This window comes from Prionailurus bengalensis, chromosome D1, assembly GCF_016509475.1.
Source record: "Prionailurus bengalensis isolate Pbe53 chromosome D1, Fcat_Pben_1.1_paternal_pri, whole genome shotgun sequence".
NCBI classification, from domain to species: Eukaryota; Metazoa; Chordata; class Mammalia; order Carnivora; family Felidae; genus Prionailurus; species Prionailurus bengalensis.
The window spans coordinates 43,906,782-43,926,738 of NC_057346.1; the positions used below are offsets into that span (position 1 = coordinate 43,906,782).

The window sequence follows — 19,957 nt, forward strand, 5'->3', positions numbered from 1 at the left end:
GACAGTCAGTCTCCTGCTCCAGTGAGCTTGCAATCTATAGAAACGTAAAGGCAAATTAAACTACCATGAGCTAGAACTGAAGGAGCCATGCCTCCTAGGAATGGCTGCTACTGTGTTAAATAGAGACACTTCAAGAAGCTTTTAATTTTTGGTTACTAAGACATCACTTATGAATTGAAGCGTTATATGTTGGAAAATAATTGGACTCCAAAGTTAGGTAGGTAGGGGCTTCAGTTCTGGCTCTGCTGCTTACTAGCAATGTGTCAATGAGCATGTTATTTAGACTTGCTAATTTTCTCAACTGTAACATGAAATCATACTAAATGTAACAGGAAATAAAAATATATAACATATTAATGTATAATTCATATATATTATATTAATAATGGAATAAAATAATAATAGGAAGCAGCAGTTTTTTTTACCCAGAAAATGTCAGCTTCTGGTTTTCCTCACACTTTACAACATTCCTCAATCCTTTCATCCACGCATAATTGAGAAATAGATCTGTTGGGTAACTTGTCTAAGGTCTTATGATATTTAGAGCCAGAGCTAGAACATTAATCCACAGTCCTGATTCCAAATTTATATATCCACTACATTTATTACTGCCTGTAAGTGGTTTAGGAGTGGTTGACTAAAGCTAACTTAACTTTTGCATTGATTATAATATATTGCATTCCTTTATAATGTTGATTAGACATCACGGCAGGTACATAAACAAAATCATATACATCCATGTTTGAATAATAAACCATCTCAGGATATTTTCAAAAGATCCTACTGCCTCAAGGACTCCTACAGCTGACTCGTTTAAATTAGAGAGGTTTGAATGGAACTATTTTTGCTGAAATGCCAACTGTCAAGTGACTAAGTGCTCAGATGACTGGATGTATTAGTAATGAGGAAATCTACCCTGGTTCCAGAAATAATTTGAAAAACTTAATCCCAAATTATCATCTTTATATTTGATACAGGAGGAGAGGCAGGGAGGAGAAACTGTTAGCACAATGGTTAGGATCATGGAGATTATAGTCAGACATGCTTTCCAATATTGACTATTATTAGCTACATGACCTTGTGCAAATTACTTAAGCTCTCTGAGTATTATGGTTTTTCATCTGCATGGGGATTATTACAACTTTTTAGGAAGGATCAAATAATTTAACATATGCAAAGCACTAAGTATATAGTTTCAGGTACAGAGTGTTTAATGACAGCTCTTATATTATTATTGAACACAAGACCGTTGGGTAGGCCCCAAATTGTTTTTAACTGTGGTTCTATAACACTTACTGAATATTCATTGTTGTAATAACTAACATGGATATATCATATAAATATATAATAATAATTACCACACGTGGAACTCAAAGAATACGTCAGATACTGAACCAGTCATTTTACATGAACAGATTCCACTGAATCCCTCTACCATAATGCTTTACGATATATTCTTCTTCTTCTTTTTTTTTTTTTTGAGAGAGAGAGGTCACAAGTGACCAAAGGGAAGAGAGAGAGAGAGAGGGAGACAGAGAATCCCACAAGGGGCAGAGAAAGAGAAGCGGGGCTCACCCAAAGCAGGGCTTGAGCTCATGAACTGTGAGATCATGACCTGAGTCGAAGTCCGATGCTTAACTGACTGAGCCACCCAGGCGCCCCAAGATGTATTATTCTAATTTTAAAGAAAAAAAGGTCCTAGAATAATTAAGTAACTTTTCCATGATCTTGTAGCTCAGATACAAAAGTAACAAAACCCTATTTTGCTTTCTGTTGAGAAAAGCCAATGGTCAAAGACTCTAAATAACTTGTGCAACATCATCTAGTAAGTGGCAGAGGCAGAGTCTGATAAGTGGCAGAGATCCTCTGATGAGGAACTTGTTCTTTTTCTATTTCAACACAGGTGATTGGTAGCATATGATGGGGGAAAAATCAAGTGTCCCAAGTCAAATGAAAAAAGAGAGACAGAAAGAACAAACAGAACAAACAGATTCATGGAGGTGAATCTAGTGTTCTCTTAAACTTAAATAAATAGCAATAAACTATCAGTTATTAAAAGCTTTCAGCAGCAAAGATTCTATTAGGGCATTAGAGGTTTATGGGGGTGGGAGGGGAAGAAAGTAAACCATATGACATTCCACAGAATCTTTTCCATAAAGAAAAAAGAGAAGCTGTTATTTCACTGAGCTGTTGCCATGGTTACCTAAAACCCATGACTCTCTGCTGAAATGTGACTTATTTTTTTTTTCTTCCCACTGTTTCCTTCCATGTGATGTGCTTTTCACCTGATGAGTGAATTCCCTGGCCACATTTCACTCGCATTTATCGTCTAGGAAATATTTGGTTTTTCTCTGTATTTTGATACATCATGACAGTTATTCCTGATCTACCTTTCGTTTTTTATGGCTGGTCTATCTGCTGCTTGCCTAACATTGGATCTAATTGTGCTGAGCACAGGCATTTATACTTTAATGTTATTAAGGAACCCCCCATCCCCAAATATATTGGACTGTTTTAGCTGATGACAAACATGCTTTTACATTAAAAGCTCTTGTCATTAAAGAAATAAATGAAAAAAATACATATACACAAAAGACATAAATTCTGAATATAAGAAAAATACTTTTCTAAAAATACTAACAATAATTAATATATTATTTTATGTAATGGGAAACTCAATCTCACTTAAATAATACTCTGTAACTTGCTTGATCTCCTCTATTGTATGCTCTTTCTTCTTTTTTTTTTCATGAATGCATATAAACATACATACAGAAGCCCAGAAAGAACTACATAAAATGTTTTATTCTACACTTTGAGTGAATCACTGCTTATTTTGCATTGTTGTGTCCTTGACCTTGATGATCCAGTGCTATAAAGAAGTATGGTCTAAGGTTCTAGAAATCCAGGCATGCAGAGTTTAATTTTTAATCCATGTTATTTTTAGAGCTAACATTTCTATGACTTTTAATTTTGTTCAACATACATTTTTAAAGTCCGTTTTATGTATATATCATGGTTCTGGGCTCTGTGGATACAAAAGTAAATTAGAAATGGTCTCTACCTTTGGAGCCGCAGACAGTATGGTAGACAAAGACAGGTTTGAAAACAATTCCATGTACTTAAAAGTTATAGATACTATAATAGAAATCTGTACCAAGTGTAATGTAGCACAAAGGAGTGAGGGTAAATTCTACCTGAGTAAGGGATGTGGATCAGTAAAAATGTAATGGAATATTTCTATCATAACATAAATGAAAAGGACTACAGAATAGCTGCCCCATTTGTCTGTGCAACTCAATTTTAAGGAAGAACAAGTAACTACAAGTCAAATTTTATATCCATAAATTATTGGTTTAATTGATTTCTTCTAGCCTAAATGGCTCCTTATTAACAGGAGAAATAGCATTGGAGTCAGAGTCACCAGGTTTCAATCCTCACCTGTGTGACCTTGTATAAATCATACCTTTTTGGGCATCTCTCTGTCCTCCTTTATAAAGTAAGGACACTATGGTACACACCACTGATTGTCTCTTAGCTCACAGTTAATAAATGCTATGAATTTCTAAAGCCTCTATTTTTATATTGTAAAATATATCTGAAATTGAGGGAAAATGGAGGCTTTGCATGAAAGGGGCCATCAGTCTATTTAATTTTGAAGGTCTCCATGAATTCACTGAATCTGGAAGCTATTTAATTCTCCAAACAAAGTAGTACTTCTTGATTTGAGTGTACAATTCCAGCAAAAACATTTAAACTAGTGATGTGTTTATTACAAAACCTGTTTGTAAAGTGAAATAGATACCAAAACAATTTCAAGATTAATTAAGTCAGTGATTCTCAATGATGGTTGCATATTAGAATCACAAGAGATGGTTTTAGGGGCACCAGGGTGGCTCAGTTGCTTGAGTCTAACTCTTGATTTTGGCTCACATCATGATCTGAGAATCGTGAGATCAAGCCCCCTATTGGGCTCCACACTGGGCGTGGAGTACACTTAAGATTCTCTCTCTCTCTCTCTCTCTCTCTCTCTCTCTCTCCCTCTGCCCCTCTTCCCAGATCTCTCTTTCTAAAATTAAAAATAAGGGCTGCCTGAGTGGCTCAGTCAGTTGAGTGTCTGACTTCAGCTCAGGTCATTATCGCACGGTTCTTGGATTACAGCCCTGCATTGGGCTCTGTGCTGACATCTCAGAGCCCAGAGCCTGCTTCATATTCCATGCCTCCCTCTCTCTCTGCCCCTTCCCTGCTCATGCTCTGTGTCTGTCTTTCAAAAACTAAAATAAAGTGTTAAATAAAATTAATAATAATAATAATAATAATAATAAAATAAATAAAAAACAAATGAGAGAAAGTTTTAAAAATACAGATGCTTCAACTTCACAGTAGACTACTTGAAGAGGATTTTCCAGCAGAAATTAGGTGGGTGGATCCATGAAATTTATTTAAGCTCCCTAAGTGATTTAGATACTAAGAACTGCATTAAATTGATATAAACAACTGATCTTCATTTTTAAAGGATGGTAACCAGAGAGACTATGAGAAAAAATGGAAATGGTGACTGTCACCTCACACAGTGACACTACTCAGCAGTAGGCAGATACAAATGTTCTTGCATTTCCTTTTTTTTTTTTTTCTAGAAACAGACACATTCTTTTTTTTTTTAATGTTTATTTATTTTGAGAGGAAGGGAGCACGAGTTGGGGAGGGGCAGAGTAAGAAGGGGAGAGAGACAGAATCCCAAGCAGGCTCCACACTGTCAGTACAGAGCCTGGTGCGGGACTCCATCTCATGAACCATGAGATCATGACCGGAGATGAAATCAAGAGTCAGACTCTTAATTTTTAATTTAGACCCTTCCTTTTTAATTTAAACTATCATTTGATTGTTTTTCTTCAATGGTCTTTTTTCACTCTATTTCCAAATTTTGTTTTTAACACCAACTACTACACAGCAGTTTATAGAATAATATTGAACCTAATGTAATAATTTCAGTCCAGTGTTTACCCACTAGACCCAAAAAGTTTTATTTAGAAATAAAATTGGCCACAATTATAAAGAAAAAAGGGGAGGGTAAGGACTTTCTGCTCAATAATAAATGATTAGGAAAAAAAAAAGCAAATATATTGCTAGTAATACCAAGTAGCATATATCTCCTATAATATAATATCAATTAGTATCTATCTATTAAGCTTCGGTGTGGATGTTGTCACATTTTTGGTAATTTAGATAAGACACCAGCCTTTCTGGGTCAAGTGAAACTGTACAGGTAAGGAAAGCATTATAAATGACTGAAAATCCCTATCCTAACTTAGTAGTATTTTAAGCAGTAACAGGATGAGAGTGTTAGATGAGAGGTTTGCATTTTATAGATTAAGGTAGGAGATCCAAAGGCTTATTGAAATAGGTTTTTTTCAGGCTCATCTTTTTCCAGCCTTTTCTGCAAAAAACACTCATTACTCTTGGTAAATACTTGGCATTAGTCATACCAGATATTACACCATGACCAATGTTCAATGAGCTTCAATAGACTACATTTGGAAGGTGTGTGAACTTAGTGGGAAGGGGAGGAAGCCATTCATATATCAAGTCTGTAGAGTGCAAGATGTGGATGCCAGATTCTTCCCATCTCATTTAAACATTGGGCTTAATGCCATAAAGCACTGCTAGTCAAAATTCTATATTAGAAATGTTTGGAATAAAGACAGAAAAGCATTCCTTTCACCTTATGGTTTTAAATTATTAAAAGCATATTTTTTGGGGTCACATTTTGCCCCTAATCCAGAGTGAAAATTTTAGAACGGGAGAAATAGAAATTAAATTTCAAAATTTTAATTCCTTACCTTGTACCTCTAAAGTTTGAATATATTTAGGAAAAAAAGCAAATTTCTCCTGCAGCCTAACGAAAAAAAAAATGAAATGAGGTGGAATAAGCCAGATCCTTCAGTTAAAGACATCATAGCGTCACGTCCTTGGGAATACTATAGGTAATCAGGCAGCCCAGCCTGACCTATCTCTGCTATTTCTTGGCTCTGCAATCTTGTACAAGTTACCTCTATACCTCAGTGTTTCAATCCTTAGACTGGAGAAAGGTTAGTAAAAGTATTAACTGAGTTACTACACAAAAAGTCTTGCAACGGGGCTTCACACATGCTAAATGAAAATGAACATTTTCATTACATACCTATTTGGGCCCCAGGGTCTTCATATACTTTTTAAAAAGATTTAATCTAAATAATATTCACCCAGTTTTCCTGATGATAATAATCACCATAGACATTTAGTCAATGATGCCTTCCCAAGAACCCTCTCCTGAAGATTCTGATCAATGGGTCTAAGGGTAAGACCAGGGATTTGTAATTTGTACACTGTATGAATTTTATTGTGAAGAAAATTTCAGAAACATTGACCTAGATCATTAACCTGCTTAATCATCTGAACATTCATCCATTCACTGAACAGATAATGAGACCTTTCCACTTGTGAGGCACCAACCTAGGTACTGAGAGATACAGTGATGAGCCAAATACTATGTATTTATTAGAGCTTAGGAACTTGGTGGAGGATATTAGACAAATAGCCACACAAATATCTGTGTAATTACAATCGTGAAGTGTGCTGTAAAGGAAAAATACAAGGTATGCTGATAACTTTTAATAGAGGACCTTTTCTACTCTTGGCAGGAGAGATGCAGAGGAGCGTATATGAAGGCCTGCCTGCAGAAGCAATAGCTGAGGTTTTTTTATGCTCTGATATTGTATGTCCAGGATGTCTTACCTGCCAAGAGGAGAAGAAGGATGCTGGGCTGAGTAAGTTCGGGTTTGCTGGGTTGCGCCCTCCCATGTACTCATCTGTGCAAATGTCACAGCTTTTAGCATCTCGCCAATCCCAATATGGAATAGTGAAGTTCTCATCCCCGGTCAGCTTCTGGATTTCTTGTTCCCACAGCAACAAGAAGAGTCTGTGCCAAGGCAGGAAACCTGGGGCTTCATGAGCAAAATCAATGTCTTTCCAGATTTCAGACCCTCCAAGCAGTGTGTCCCTTGACACATAGTAATGCATCCAGACGAAGAGGTCATAAACATTGATGTCATTAAACATGGGTGTAGATCCATTATTCATTTGGCCATAGGTGCCTATGGGGATGACATAGTCTGGGCTGATAGTATGCTTCGCTAAAGTGAGGTAGGCAAGAAATTTGTTCTTCTCTGGGACGCTCAAATCAAAGATGTTTCTTCTCACCAAAAGTCGCTTCTCTGTGCAGTTTGGTCCCCAAAAGCCAAACTTGCAATTTCCACAGTTGAATCCCATGAAGTTGCCAAAGCACTGGCAGGTCCGATTATAAAAGACGGAGGGCCAGGCCTCCCGGTCATCCATCCCCGTGAAGGGGTATTGAGGCCCGAGTGGAGCTTTGGACAGCGTGATGTCCTGACAGGCACCCCTGCCTGAGAGCTGGCCGCAGGGACTGCTGTCACCCGTCCACACTGGACAGCATTCCTTCTCCATCAGGCTCTTGGAGGAGGCACAGGCTCGAGGGAAATGGCCAGCGGAGGTCCGGAAACTCCACAGCAGGCAGCACAGAGCAGCCAGGAGCATGCTTACCCTCGTCCTCACGGATCTGTTTGAGCTGGTTAATTGAGCCACACACTTCTCTTTCCAGCTACCCCTACAGTGACTATCACATGTTTCGGCTAAGACCTATATAACACTAGTCCCACCTCCAGCATCAAACACTCTCCGTCTTTATCTTAAGCTTTCATCTTCTGAAAACCACATGACTAACTTTTCCCTGGAGTTGGCATGTATCCCACCAGTGGGACAGGCCTATGTTAAAGGGAGAAACACTTTTCACCATTAATAGTTTAACTCATATGGTTATAATAATAGAATAATAATCATGCCTGATCTAAGTAAACCTAGTTGGTTGACTGAAATTAGTGATGATTTGAATTTGAACATGAGAGGTGGTATCAGGAATAGAGCTTCTCTCATTAAGAAAGTTCAGGAAAGGTTAGAGATTATGGGGGCCAAGGTAGTTTCTCAGGGACCATAAATAGGCCACAACATTTGCAGAACTCAGCTCTGCAGAAAGAGATACTTTTCAGAGCCTAGAGATTTTATTTCATCTCCAGTTATATTGCAGCTTATTTATTTTATACAAAGTATCTGAAGAAAAAAAAATCTTTCTGATTCACCTTCCTTATTATCTGATACAGTTGAGTACTTTCTAGTGATCTAGGCATTCATTTCCTAACCATTCCTAAGGATAGGCTAGGTGGGTGATCTGGTTTATTGTGGAGACTTCTACTAGCTAATATTCCAAAGGAAACTCTTTTTTTTTTTTAAATGCTGTAGCCATGTTGTTTCACCCATAAGTTCTAGAAATCAGAAATTGTTTTGATATTTAGTCTGCAATATGGTCTTATAAAAGAATTCTCAAGTTAGGGTGTGAATGAATAAGATTAATATATTTAGTCAATAAATATTTACTGGTCCTATAAATTCTTTTTCTGTGTATAGTCAGCTAGATAAACTGAAACACATGGATAAAAATATAATTCTACCACTTATGCCAGTTTTTAAATGAGCAATATAGATAATATGTACATCAGACTTCTAATGGAGGGGACATCTTTGTGAGCCAAGGATACTGAAACAGATTGCATAGTTTTGGATAATAGTATTCCACTTTTACTAAAAGAATGCCCCTTGGATAAAACCTTAAAGGGTAGGCGTAAGTTGGAAAGACAAACAGAATGGAGATACTACTTCAGGCAGGGGGAGACTCCAGAGGCAGGAGCTGGAGAACTGGACTCAGGAAGGCTCCCCACACTAAAGGAAGTTAAACTTGGGACCAGTCCACCAAGGGGCCTAAAAACTAAGTGGTTTAAACTAAGGTGAGCTGAGGAATTATAGGATGAGAGTAGGCAAGCCAAAGTTGTTCCTGGATTTCCTTCCTTATCCTGTTCCATGCTTGAAGCTGGGTGGTCCCCTTAAACCTACAGAACAACTGAGAACAAGTTAAAGCTCTGAGTAAGGCAGTGGTGTCTGGTCTCAGAGCTATGGGGTTCCAGGGAAGACTATCTATCGCTTTCCTCGTGATGTTATAGGCAGCCTCTGCTTTCTCCCCTTTCTTCTGGAGTTAGTCTCATTTTTTAGAAAAACATCAAGGTGACTCTGTACTACTCTCTTGGGACTCAAAGCAGCATTTTTAGGTGGAAGGAGCAGTGTGTGGGTGAAGAAGAAGAGAAGATAAGTTTCCATGGAAATGTTGCCTCTGGCTGGGATCAGGAAGTCATCACATGATCTCCACAAGGAGGCTTAATCTTTTTTCCTCCTCCTTTCAGACCCACCAAGGGATTAACACAGGGCTTCTTGTCCCTGGGGAGTCTTGGTTCTGTATTACTTATAACCACATGTGGCCTTTTGTAATTCTGTTCCATCTACTTGCAGACAGAATTCACTTCTAATGTTCAATTTAATTAAGAATTTTGCTTTACACTTGCCCCCCTATCAGGCTTCCCAGTGAATAACTTATAAAGTCTTCATCACACTGCTGGATTCCTGTGTCTATTTTCCCAGGTCTGTTTTTTATAGCCTTCCAAGCATGCTTAGATGAATGGCAAAAATGTACTTTGTCCTCTTAACTTCTCTTCAGAAAAGTGGTCTCTTTAACTTGACAGATCTCTTTATTACTCTCAAATATAGAACACTATCTTCTCCCATCCATATGTTTAACAGTCTTATTGTCAATACAAAATTATTCCATATCAAACCCCATTTAAACTTGTTCTTCCCTGAATGACAGAATTTGAGAGTAATCTCCTATTCTAGGAGATTATTGTATGAGTTAACACCTGAGCTAATGCAATACTCTATTAACCAGAATTAGAGCTCAGTAAATACCCTGCAAGTATTTATTATCAATTATCAGGCATATGTTGAGAGATGGGGATGCTGTGGTAAACAAAACAGAGAGGTTTCTATCCTCATGAAGCATGTAGTCTATTAAAATAATATTTTAATCTTAATAATTTTAAATAACATTTATAACTATGTGTATTTTAATTTTTTTTTCCTGGTCAAATGACTTTTTAACCTGCTGTAAAAAAAAAAAAAAAAGAGCTTCTAGGGAAGATGGCAGGGAGACCTATCTAGTTTCATGAGGCATAGTTAAGGAAGGTATTCTGGAAGAAGTTACATTTCAAGTGACATCTGAAGATTAGAAGAAGTCTGGTGAAAAGGACAAGAGTGGATGTGAGTGCATTTCAGGCAGAGGGAATATCATGTGCAAAGGCTCCAAAGTGGAAGGAGCATAGCATGTTCAAGGATCCTAAAGACGGTTAAAGTGGCTACAACCCCAAAGACTGGAGATGTGATAGAAGTATGGAGGTATACATATGAATGAGATTCAGTCCTTGACAGGTTTGAAGGAGAGTTGTGATGTAATCATATGTGAATTGAAAACATTTCACTCAAGCTGATGAGAGGACAACAGACATGGGGATGGGAGCAAGAGTTAATCTAGAAATAACTGCTAGAGATCCTTAGTAGAGAATAACTCGGGCAAGAAATTATGAGGCTTGGACCAGAGTGATGATCCCTGAGATGGACAGAAGTGAATGGATTTGAGAGATATACAGGTGATGAATTCAAGAGGAGTGAGGCGTCAAGAGTAAAGGGATTTGGGGTTGACTTCTAGGTTTCTAGCTTGTGTCATTAACTAAAATGAAGAAAGACTGAGGATAAAATGTTTATGGAAATTGAATGTGGGTTCAATTCTAGACATGCTGAATTTGAGAGTTTATGTTAGAGTCTAGCCACAAATAATTCTTCTCTGGTCTCTGGTGTTTACATTGATCATTCACCCACCCATTGGTTTTGACCAGTCATGGTATTGACCTTGATCTTTTCCCTCACTCTGATGGTTTGTCTTTGCTCATTCAGTTGATGATAGTTTGAATTTTCTTCTCCAGCTTCATTTTTTAGCCCTCCTTCTCTCAATTTTAATAGTAGCTACCATTTATTGATTCCAATTTGAATACCTACCATTTAGAAATAAATTCTACTCTGTAAATAGTTAAATATACTCAAACTAGAAACAAATAATATAATTAATTAGCATGTACTCATCATCACACTTCAACCACCACCATCATATTTCTATAGGCATTATTTCTTCTGTCTCATGAACATAAAAAGAAAAAAAATCTTTAGTATTTTAAAAACAAGTCTCAAATAGCATGTCTTCTCTGTAATGTCTCAGTATACATTGTTAACAATTAAGGACCTAAATATATAACTACAATATCAGTCTAACATCTCAGACAAAAAGAGAGAACAATAGTTGCTTAACATCCTCTGATTTCAAGTCTATGCTCAATTTATTTTAATTATCTTAAACATATTTTTTTTGAAGATACAAACAAGGTCTATAAATTGCTTTTGGTTAACATATTTCTTGTTGTTAAAAATCTATTTTTCTCATCTTTTAAAAAATGCAATTTATTTATGGAAGAAACTGGATTTTTGTTCACTAGTATTTTCCACTTTTAAGGGATGACCAATTTTTCTTCTCAGTATCGTCTAATATGTTTCTTTATTCTGTGTTTTCTATCACTTCATGGATTTTCAATAATAATCCCTTGCATTTTCTATAAGTAGGGAATTAGATTTAGAGGTTTGATTAGATTCAGGATCAATTTTGTATTGTTTTTGTTAAGAATTTCTTCATGCATGTTGTCATGCACTACTTTTTCAAAGACATCAGAGGAACACATCTGCTCTTTGCTATTAGTTTTTTACATTGAACAATGGTTAGAGGAAAGGTCAGACTGTCATGTCTGTAATATAGTTCTCTGACAAACTTTTACCTCACAGATATATCATTCATTCATAATAATTTCCTATATCCATTATTTTATTGAAGATTACAAGAATAGTGAATTTTGTAATTCTTTTTTTTAAATGTTTATTTATTTTTGAGAGAGAGATGAGAGAATGAGAGAGAGGCAGAGAGAAAGGGAGACAGAAAATCTTCAGTGGGCTCTGCATTGGCAGCAGAGAGCCTGATGCAAGGCTCTAATCTATGAACATGAGATCATGACCTGAGCTGTTGAATGGTTAACTGACTGAACTATCCAGGCACCTCATGAATTTTGTAATTCTATTTGCATTTAAAATATTTTTGTAAAAAAATAACTTTTCATCATCAATTATTTGGTTACTCTGAATTATATTCTATATAAGAAAGGTGGGGTAAATACTCGATTCTTGTGCTTTATCAATTTCATAATTATGGTTTGGTACTCTAACAATTTCCATAAACAACCTACATATTTGTTATAACTATTATGAAGATTTCCCGAATTTTATGTATTCAATTCCTTATTGGTTTATGTATTTGTGTTTCTTTTGGAAGTAAAAGTGGTAAAAACAGGTGCATCTTTTCAACTATACTTCAGTAAAAAAGTTGAAGCATCTCCGCCCCAATATTCAGCTAATTAGTAGACATCAGCCACCTTACATGATGGCACGTTGTGTAATGATTATTATCATTGTGTTTATGTGGACGCATGTATAGAGTTGAAGGGAAAAATATGAAGCCATCAACTCTCTACAGTGTAAGTTTAGACTAATTCATTAATCAGTAAGTATTCAGTGTCTACCATGTCCAAGAACCTATACTAGATACTTGAGAGATGCAAAGCTGTATAAGTCACAGGCCTCCACTGTGATTTAATGCTCTGGAGTCACTGAATTTTTATTCAAGTTCTGCCAGTTTTTAGTCTTAGACCCATGGAAAGAAAAAAGGGGGGAAATAGGCATCTACTTACAATTTGTTCCATAATTTCACTTACTGTGGCCTCAGTGGACTCAGCCCTATCACATAGATCTTTTTTGAGTTTTAAATGAAATGATACATGTTAAGCACTTAATACAAGTTCTGACATATATTAACTCCTCAATAAATGTTAAATGTTACTATTAAAAACCACAAACTGGGTGCTTATGGTGTTCATCACTACAGCGTTCTTCTAGGACTTTTCAGTGTTAAGAGCTAGGAAATCACTATTTTATTAGATATAATTAGGTACCATTATTATAAATTTGCCCCTTCTTCTCTGAGCAGCATCCTCATTTGCTCTTTTCCTCTAATTAAAACCTCTAAGATACTGAACTTCTGTCATTACACCAAGATATCTTATTTCCTTAGAATTCTGAGTTTAGTACATGCCCTTTCCCCTACTAAGAATGCTTCTCTCCTCTATTCACTTGCATAATCGAGCCACACTCTAAAGAATCAGCTCAGATGTTATAGCTTCAAGAAAGCCTTTTCTTTCTACAGGACCCCTCAGAGGATGGGTGGGGGGGCGGGGATTTCTTCTCATCTCTCATCATACCCTAAGTTCACCTTTGATATCAGAATACCTTGTAATGATCTATCATTTTGTCTCATGTTTCCTTCAGACCATTAACCCATTGAGGGCAAAAATGTAACTTCATGCCAAGTACCTCATACAGTGCCTGGCACATTACATATATCTTTATTAGATGGAGAGTGGAAGAACTGATGGATGGGTAGATCTATTTCTTCTTCTTTTATTGTCCTTACTCTGTGAAATGTGTTTTAAAGTTCTAAAATATTTCAAACATACAGAAAAAGATAATAAAACTGGCACCCAATACATTGAGTTAATAAATAATAACAGTTTAGGCTAATGGGTGAACTTTTAAGATCACGTCATACTACCTTGGACACAGGAAAAGCAGAGTTAGAGGAGGATGGGAAGAAATATGAATGAGACTAGCCATCATTTTGAATGTAGTGTCAAACATTAAGCCAGAGGGAAAAACCCAGCAATAAACTCATTATTGACTGGGGAAAGTGAGAAGGCCCACCGTGAAGGAAGACTAACCAGGGGAGTTAACGACACATTTACCAGCATCCTGATAGAGGTCTGGCTAGGAGACAAGAAGGGACTAGCATTTATTTACCTAGGATTTGCTCAACAGTCATTTTTATGCAACATTATTTACTGAAAGTCTGCTTTGGGGTAGGCTTTTTACACATAATTAAAAAAAAAATTGAATCCTCATGTTTTGTGAAGATGGCACCAAAAGTGAAGAAGGAAGCCCCTGCCCCTCCCAGAGTTAACCCCAAAGCCAAAGCAAGAAGATGGTACCGAAAGGTGTCCAGAACCACAACAAATACAAATAAAATAAAATAAAATAAGAAGACCTGCATGTCACCTCCCTTCTCGTGGCCCGACACTATGTCTCCAAAGGCAGCCCAGATATCCTTAAAAGAGCACCCAGAGGAGAAATAAGCTCGACCACTATGCCATCATCAAGTTCCCCCTGATTGCAAAATCAGCCATGAAGAAAATAGAAGACAACAAACACTTGTGTTCATTGTGTATGTCAAGGCCAACAGGCATGCACCAGATTAAACAGGCTGTGAAGAAGCTCTATGACACTGACATGGAGCCTGAGCATCCCTGATCAGCCCTGAAGGAAAGAAGAGGCATATGTTCGACTTGCTTCTGACTATGATGCTTTGGATGCTGCCAACAAATTTGGGATCATCTAAACTGAGTCCAGCTGGCTAAATTAAATATAAGTTTTTTCACTCCTTCCCCTCTCAAATTTAATCCTTATAACAAGCCTGTAAGGTACATATTATAGCCCTCACCTAAGAAAACTAAGGTTAGTGCTTAAGGTCAAACTAACAGTGAATCTCAGAGGCCATATCTTTTTTAAACTTCTTTTGTTTTTGTTTTGTTTTTTAGGTTTTATTTATCCATTTTGAGAGAGAGAGAGAGAGAATGAGCAGGGGAGGGACAGGGAGAGAGGGAGAGAGAGAGAATCCCAAGCAGGCTCTGCACTGTCAACACAGAGCTGGATGCAGGGCTTGAACTCACAAACTGTGAGACCATGACCTGAGCTGAAACCAAGAGTTGGATGCTTAACCAACTGAGTCACGCAGGCACCACTCAGAGGCCATATCTATCTGTATATTCCAGATTTCATAGATATTCTGTGTTATTGTGTGATATTCTATGCCAATAAAGTTTTACTTGTTGTTTACACTTTATTGTACTAATCCTGCTTTGGTTCTAATCTTAACTTCACATTTTGCTTGTGTCATATTGCCATAACTATTGTGAAGGTCAGCTTTAGGTACTTGATCATAACCTTGATAAGCTTCTAGAGCAGAGATGAGTCCTCTCTGCCCTAGTTTCAATGTGGTCTTTTGTGATAGATTACCTCAGTCATACACTAAATCTCCCCTCCAAACTGGTTCTCATAAAACTGTTGGGTGTTAGGTAAATCACAGTCACCACAATACCAAATGACTCCTATTTTCTTTGCTTTACTTAAACTGTCTATAGATTATCCTTACGACAGGTTTTAATCTTTGTATGTCCATTGCTTGATCGTGAACAATTCTAGATGTAAAGCTACTTCAGCGATTCTTTAATGCATACCCCACTTTTCATTAAATTTTTATTAGAAATGATCTAAAAAGTATCAACAAAGAGAAAAATCTGCATTTTAAGAACAAAGGGTATAATTTAAGACACATTATAAAGAAAATGGGTTAGTAAAAAGACACAATTGCAGGGTGACTGCTGAAAGACAGCAAAGCATCTGATGACATTAAAGCAGATCTAGCTAATGAACCAAAATGTAGAACTAAAATGCAAAGCGTTTTTGAAAGTAAAAAGAAACTTGTTTAAAAGTCAGTAGATAGTGCAGATCCTCTGGGAGAAAGTGCATTGTCTTTCACTATTTACTGAACACAAATAACGACACAAACCTATTGGTTTCATAATTCTGTCACATAAATTCATATTTTCTTTTCTTTAAATTTTTTTTAATACTTGTTTATTTTGGGGAGACAGAGAAACAGAGTAGGGAAGGGGCAGAGAGAGAGGGAGACACAGAATCTGAAGCAGTGGCCAGGCTTCGAGCTGTCAGCACAGAGCCTGATGTGGGGCTCAAACCCATGAAGCGTGGGATCATGACCTGGGCTGAAGTCCGATGCTCAACTGACTGAGCCACCCAGGCGCCCCTCATATTTTCTTTTTATAGCAGTAGGTATGTGCATTTGTAAAACATTAGGTATATATGTTTATGTCACAGATATTAGTCAGCCTACACATAATACAGGTTGTTTTGGAATATCTAGGACCCCATAGGTTAGCTGGATTCCCAAAGAGCTCTGCAGCTAATGGGTTGGGAATCACCAAAAAGGCAATGTCATCCAACAGTTTGGGTAAGACCAAGGATGGCTCTAGGAAGACACTGAAACTTAAACCAAAATGAGGGCAACCCCTACGTATTTTATCAGCAAAGATAATCTCTAATTATCAAAAAGTATCTCATGAAAGTGCCAAAACCAACATAGATAAATTAAATTCATTATAATAAAATAAACACATATAACTCTTAGAAGAAGAGCTTTGGGAAAAAAAGCCTGTAATGTGCCTCCAATAAAGTCAGGTGAACAACTGGGCAACTCTGGGTGGGAAGAGTCATCCTGGTAAGGTGGAAAGACTAGTACCACCATAGATTAGTTTGTATTAGTTCTGGTACTGCCCTGTTCTGTGTGACTTTGGGCAAAGCACCTAATCTCTCTGGTTTTAACCTCCCACAATTATAAAATTAAAGTGATAATGCCTGCATGGTCTATTTCCAAAGGTTGTTAAAATGATGCCATTTTTTCATAGCTTTAGATGACAAAATACATCTACAAACTCAATTTCCTTGTCTTTTAAAGTTTGAGCTATTTAATCCTGAATCTGAGCCCCTGTCACAACCCAGAATTTCTAATTGGCCATTTGAAACCAATTGCCTTTTCCTGAGCTGTTCCTGTTGTTCCTGGGTACCCAATGATGCCTGTGATGAACAAAGTTAAAAGTGTAATTCTCATCATTATCCCTACCACTACTAAATTAACATAATTAGCATATCTCTTATGGTGAAGAGAAAAAAATTAACCTAGTGATTATGCTTCAAGTGATGTCTTCCAAAATGGATGCACTACCATAATGTTCTATGCAAGATAATGGTTAAAAAAATGTTTACCTAAATAATCTATAGCATGTTTCCCTTCTCAACTCACTTTTATCCAAATAGTTACATAGATGAGTAAACTAAGTATGGGTTTATGAAAAGACTCAGCCAAACTCAACTTTCTGCCCTCTCCATAGTTCAGTTCTTCTTATCCTTTTAAGCTAATTTCATATGGCACTTAACCTGATGGCCAGTTGACCGTTCCCAAGAATAATTTGCCTTGAAACATTCCTTTTAATAATCTTAAACCATTTTTTTTTCTGGACAAATTCACATTCATAATAGCAAACATTTCCTGATATCACCCATTGTGAGGTACTCAGAAGAATAAAGGGCAGTGTCTACTTTTAAGGAGTCAGAAAATATCCATCCTTTCCCTCATCTAATTTATCAACAAACATTTATTGAGTGATTATATTTTGCCAAACATTGTATGTGACAGCAGATAATAACAGTGACAAATAAACCATGGTCCCTGCTCTGAAGTAGTTCATGGTCTGACAGGGGATTCAGAGAAATCAAGAGACAATTACAGTACAGTTTGTTAAGTGCACATTGTTAATAATATTGAATGTGATATTAGTCAGGCCCCTGGCAAGAAGCAGCTGACAGACTCAAGCTGGCTTTTTGAGGGGGGTTTAATAAAGGAACTATTTACAATTCTGGGAGAAGAGTTAAAGGAAATGAACAAGGGATAATGCAGAATCCTGGGCATGAAGGGCAAGGGGAGGGAACAATTGCTGGAATACAGAGAAGGTTACTGCATTGACTGAGCCAGCTGGCGGGAGCTGTGGCCTTGGAGAAAAATGCAGGCAACCTCTGGCTACAAAAAAAAAAAAAAAAAAAAAAGGATTGGGGACTAAATACCTTGACCCTTGACTTCACTTTTCTTCTGCCATCTAATCTTAATGTCTGTGCACCTCTCCGAGTGAAGTCAAACTCAAGCCAGAGGAGCAAGGAGCCCATTAATGCAATTCTCGTTTTCAGCCTCAAGTGTCCCAGAATGAGGTAGAGAAGGCAAAGGATGAACCTGGGAGGCCAAAGGAATGATATCCAGCATAAATGCCTATGTTGTGCCTTTTACATGTTGTTCTTCTATGCAACCAACCTCAATGAAATGGTTATTCTAATCTTGCCAATAAAGAAAATGAGGTTCAGAAAGTTTGAATGACTTACCCACGGCATGCAACTATGAACTGTTGGATCCAGGGTTTGAACACACCAGTGTAGTTACAATACCTCTGTTCTTCTCAACAGATCTCTGTGTTGGGATTTATGTTCAGGGAATTATGGGAACACAGTGGAGACAGTGTTCCATCTCATATCCCACCATCTCATCTGTGAAGCGGCCTGGGGAGACAAGATTGTCAGGAACAGCTTCTTGGGGAGAGATGAGGCCTGAATCGAGCTTTGAAGGAAGAATGGTATAAGTAAACAGATGAAGGGGAAGAGAATATAGTCCGGGTAAAGGGAGCAGAAAAATACAGAGATGACAAGATGCATTTAGGACCTTCAGTAATTGATTATGGTTGGAAAATAGAGTTAATGAGAAAATATGACTTCTATGCCAGCAGTGTGAAAAATTGACTTGATTTACTTCATGGCGTATAGATACTATGGCTCATGTGGATAAAAAGATAGGATTATTTTAGGTGAATCTAAGAGAAAAGGAGATATAGAAAGGTCATAACAGCAAAGAAAATGTGCTTCCTCATTACTGAAATCCAGCTCTTTACCACTGGCCCTCAATCCATCACCATTGAGGGCTAGACCAACATTCGTAGAAATTTTGTCATTATAAAATATATAATCCTTATTATGGACACAGTGTAATGATTTTGTGCTATTCAAGTGTCTGTCAGCCTAAACCAATGACAAATACTGCATGTGTAAAAAAAAAATCAATCAAGAATGCCAAATCTATAAGGGAATTAGCAGGACTTCTGGACTGGAAGTTCTGTAATAGCCTATTTGCTACATACAGTTTTGTCCCCATACCATTTAGATGTAATCTCTAGTATTTTTGTCAAACATATTACTTTTATCCAGTGGCCAATAATATAGCTTTTTATCTAAAGTCAATCATGATACATAGCAAAATCAAACAAACTAATAAAAGCAGGCTTTAAAAGAAGGGAGTCCATCATTTAAGACCAGTTTTGTTTTATACCAGCCATTAACCTCATTTTAAGCCTCAGTTTATTTTGTTTTATTTTTATTTATTTACTTATGTAAAATAGGGATGATAAGATTAGATAACACGATTATTATGACAATTAAATGAGATATGTTTTGGGGCGCCTGGGTGGCTCAGTCGGTTAAGCGTCCGATTTCAGCTCAGGTCATGATCTCACAGTCTGTGAGTTTGAGCCCCATGTCAGGCTCTGTGCTGACAGCTCAGAGCCTGGAGCCTGCTTTGGATTCTGTGTCTCCTTCTCTCTCTCCTACCTTCCCCCATTCATGCTCTGTCTCTCTCTGTGTCAAAAATAAGTAAACGTTAAAAAAAAATAAAAATAAATAACTGAGGTATGTTTAAAACAGGAGGTTTCATCCTCTCAAAAATTCCATGCCCTTCTCCCTTTGTGTTTTATATATCCCTTTTCTGGAGGACATGTCATCACTTGAAAGGCAAAATTTAAAAAGTGGACTCTGTATATGTTAAATTTGTTTCTTGTATTCAGCAGTTCCCCAAAAAAGTTAGACAATGAATATGAAAGAATTCTATAAAATTTTAGATTATCAATTTCTCTTTCATCCCAAATTATCTCAATTTATTAATAATTAAGCCTAGTAACAAATGTATCTTTGTGCTACTAAGATTCTGTATCCTAATATTTCTATTTTATATGTTAGAGGATCAGACAGTCTAAGGGATTAA

General features: G+C 37.0%; 1 protein-coding gene across 1 annotated transcript in view; it reads right to left on the bottom strand.

Moving 5' to 3' along the window:
* The window catches only part of TYR (tyrosinase), a 106,075-nt gene extending 98,284 nt beyond the window's left edge, over window positions 1–7,791 (bottom strand). Inside the window, exon 1 of the mRNA XM_043579973.1 lies at window positions 6,775–7,791. Coding sequence (XP_043435908.1) covers window positions 6,775–7,593 — 819 coding nt within the window. The 5' untranslated portion in view covers window positions 7,594–7,791. The remainder of the gene's footprint in view (window positions 1–6,774) is intronic.
* Between the last annotated feature and the right edge of the window lie 12,166 nt (window positions 7,792–19,957).